Source organism: Nematolebias whitei, chromosome 11, assembly GCF_014905685.2.
Source record: "Nematolebias whitei isolate Nwh7 chromosome 11, NemWhi1, whole genome shotgun sequence".
NCBI lineage: Eukaryota > Metazoa > Chordata > Actinopteri > Cyprinodontiformes > Rivulidae > Nematolebias > Nematolebias whitei.
In genome coordinates, this window is record NC_056508.1 from 15,093,388 (window position 1) to 15,097,179 (window position 3,792).

General features: G+C 44.5%; 1 protein-coding gene across 1 annotated transcript in view; it reads right to left on the minus strand.

The window, feature by feature from the left end:
• Nucleotides 1-3,792, minus strand: part of ormdl2 (ORMDL sphingolipid biosynthesis regulator 2) — a 29,348-nt gene that overhangs the window by 18,601 nt on the left and 6,955 nt on the right. The window contains exon 2 of the mRNA XM_037684688.1: nucleotides 1,889-2,062. Coding sequence (XP_037540616.1) covers nucleotides 1,889-2,062 — 174 coding nt within the window. The remainder of the gene's footprint in view (nucleotides 1-1,888; nucleotides 2,063-3,792) is intronic.

Sequence of the window (3,792 nt, forward strand, 5' to 3'; positions counted from 1 at the left end):
ACCACTGTCCCTCCTGTGGACATGTCCAAACCACTGTCCCTCCTGTGGACATGTCCAAACCACTGTCCCTCCTGTGGACATGTCCAAACCACTGTCCCTCCTCTGGACATGTCCAAACCACTGTCCCTCCACTGGACATGTCCAAAGTCCAAACCATCTCAGTGTGTCCTCCCTAACTTTACCTCCCAGTTGTTCAACCTGTGCTGTACCTCTGATGATCTCATTCCTAATCTTATCCAGCCTTGTCACTCCTAAGAAGAACCTCAACATCTTCATTTCTGTCACTTCCAGTTCTGTCTCCTGTCTTTTTGTCCATGTCTCTGTTTCCAGACCATACAACATAGCTGGTCTCACCATTGTCTTGCATTAAAATCAGGATTAAATTATGAAATTTGTTTTTAACAAGTTTGATATTAAATAGAAAAAAATGAAATGGCTCATAATGAAGATTCCTTTAAAAATGATTTTGTGCCATTAAAAAAAAGTTAAATTGGCTATTTGTTAAAATCTTTTGGCTTTTCCCTGTTCAGGGCAAGTCATCCTCCTCCATCTCACTCTGTCCTCACTCCGACTACCTCCATGTCTTCTTTAACTGCATCCACTGATCTCAGTGTTTCCTCAAGGTTACTTACCTTGGCAGGGCGCTCATCTCTATCTCTATCAACCTGTGCTGTACCTCTGATGATCTCATTCCTAATCTTATCCATCCTTGTCTCTCCTAAGAAGAACCTCAACATCTTCATTTCTGCCACTTCCAGTTCTGTCTCCTGTCTTTTTGTCCATGTCTCTGTCTCCAGACCAAACAACATAGCTGGTCTCACAACTGTCTTGTAACCTTTTCTCAACCTCCGCCCTTTTGTCACAAATCACTCCTGAAACATTTCTCCATCCACTCCATCCTGCCTGGACACTCTTCTTCACCTCTTTACCACACTCTCCATTTTCCTGGACAGTGGACCCCAAGTCCTTGAAGTCCTGCAACTTGTGACCTCTGCTCCTTGTAGCCTCACTGTTCCACCTCCTCCCTCTCATTCACACATGTACTCTGTCTTACTACAATTGACTTTCATTCTTTTTCTGTCAAGTGCATACCTCCACCTCTCCATGTTCTCTTCCACCTGTTCTCACCACAGATCACAATGTCATCTGCAAACATCATAATCCATGGAGTCCTGCCTGACCTCATCTGTTAGTCGGTTCATCACCAGAGCAAACAAGAAGAGGCTCAGAGCTGATCCTTGATGCACTCCCACCTCCACCTTGAAGCTATCTGTCACTCCTACAGCACATCTCACCACTGTCCTGCTGTCCTCATACACGTCCTGCTGTCCTCATACATGTCCTGCTGTCCTCATACATGTCCTGCTGTCCTCATACATGTCCTGCTGTCCTCATACATGTCCTGCTGTCCTCATACATGTCATGTACCAGTCTACAATATCCTGCTGTCCGGGTACTCCAGTTTCCTCCCACAGACCAAAAACATGCATGTTAGACTGATTGGTAACTTTAAATTGTCTCTAGGTGTGAGTGAGAGAGTGAATAGTTGTTTGACTCATTTGTCTCTATGTGTCCCTGTGATGGACTTGCGACCCGTTCAGGGTGTCCCCAACCTCTCGCACAGTGATTGCTGGACATGGCACCAGTGACCCCCCATGATTAAAAATTGAAGAAGCGGGTAAAGATGATGGATGGATGGATTTTGATTCTGATTTCTATAATGGAAACGTTAGGAACCTGACTATAAGAATATAACAAACTCAGATTCATATTAAAACCTGACAACTGACTGCTTCAGATGATGACATTCTTGGGATTTAAAAATTCCTACCTTGGCGTTGGTGGCGTTTAAACTTTGTGTTAAGATTTTACCATCAGTTTAACTAACCAGGTTGTGGATGACGTTGGTGAGGGTCCAGACAAGCGGCACAGAGAGAAAAGGAATGCTGAGCAGGACGACGTGCAGCGCGACGGTCAGTAGAAGATAGGTGAGCCATATTCCCCTGCTGTTCATCACCCGTGTGTTGGGGTTCACCTCGCTGTGAGCGACGCCAACATTCATCTAGAGGACGGAGAGACAAGATGACATCAGTTTGATGGCATGTCCTGTAGTTTGTGCTTCTGTTTTGATTTTAGTCATTTATTAAAAACAGCATCAGTGTCAAAATCTTCACTTGCTTGTAGGCTAATTATTTTTAAATATAATTTATATAATTGTCCTTAGACTTCATATCTCAAAGAAATGTAACAACAAAATACTGTAAAAAAAACAAAAAACACAAGGCCAGAGTTGGAGGTCGGCCCCTCACTCAGCTCTACAGAGAAGAACTTGTCAGGAGTTTAGTGTGAAACACCCCACTCACTGGCTGAGAGGAAAATTGTAACGAGTAATGAAAAAAAAAAAAAATTCATCAGCCTTGATCCCCGTCTATGGACAATGTATACACCAGGGATGCCCAGACTTTTTCATCATGCGAGCTCCTTTCAAAACAACAGTCAAAGTGATCTACCTACTATAAGTCCCTGTTTACACGAGAACAACCTCTGAAAACTTTAGTGTTTTTTTTCAATGTTTTTTGGTGGTAAAAGAAAAATGAGCTGGTTTACAAGAAAAACGCTGCAGTTTCTGTCAGTCAGGTTGCCAGATAAGAAATATTGACCTATAGTACTGTGGATTTAAAATGATAGTATTTTGACCTAAACTGTCAAATGTGTTGAGTAAAGATATTCTAAGATGAGGTGTGTGTTGTTTGTTGAACGTGCACAGAAAAGGAGGGGGTAAATAAGACATTTTAAATTTATCTGGCAACCCCGATGCAAGGCTCAGCTGCATTTATTGTTCATGCAGCGTCTGCATGACAGTTACATCCAAACTGGTGAACACACCCACCAACGTCTCTTTGGACCCTGGATTTGATTAGTTTTGCTCCTACATGCTGAAAAAGAGTGAGCAGCAGAAAAACACTCTGCTCTCTGCCATTTATTATAACTGTTGTTAGTGCAGGAAAACTTTGGACTGCAGCCGCCTGTGGTGTGCATGTGCCACTTCACACTTGGAGCTTTTCATACGTCCATAGGGGGTCCCCCCCGAAACTTTCGGTATCAGAGAGAATGAGGCTGTTGTCTGTAAATGAATGGCCGACCGTTTCACGTCGTGTAAACGAGGCCTCAGACTGGCTGCCCTGTCTGGTTTAATGGTCTTTTCTTCTCAATTCATCTCACAAGACCCTCGGAGCATGTGGAGGGGCATTAAGTGCATAACAGATTATAAAGGAAGGAGCGAACAATGTCCCAAAGACCCATCTCTGCCTGATGCCCTCAACAAGTTCTATGCACGCTTTGAAGACCCGAACAGACCACCCAGCACCAGACTCACCTCGCCACCGGATGAAGATGCTCAGCGTGACCTCAGCAGAAGTAAGGAGTACCTTCAGGAGGATTAATCCGCACAAAGCAACTGGCCCAGACAACATCCCCCGGAAAAGTGTTGAAGGAATGTGCTGATCAGCTCTGTGAGGTGCTGGCAGACATCTTTAACACCTCACTTACCCTGGAGACAGTTCCCACCTGCCTGAAGACTGCCACCATCATCCCAGTCCCAAAAAGCTCTACAGTGACTGGTCTGAATGACTATCGGCCAGTGGCCCTCACCCTGATAGTCGCTAAATGCTTCGAAAAACTGGTCATGACTCACATCAAAACAACCATCAACATCAACGAGGACCCTCATCAGTACGCATACCGTGAGAACCGATCAACAGAGGATGCAATCTCCTCTGTGGTCCACACTGC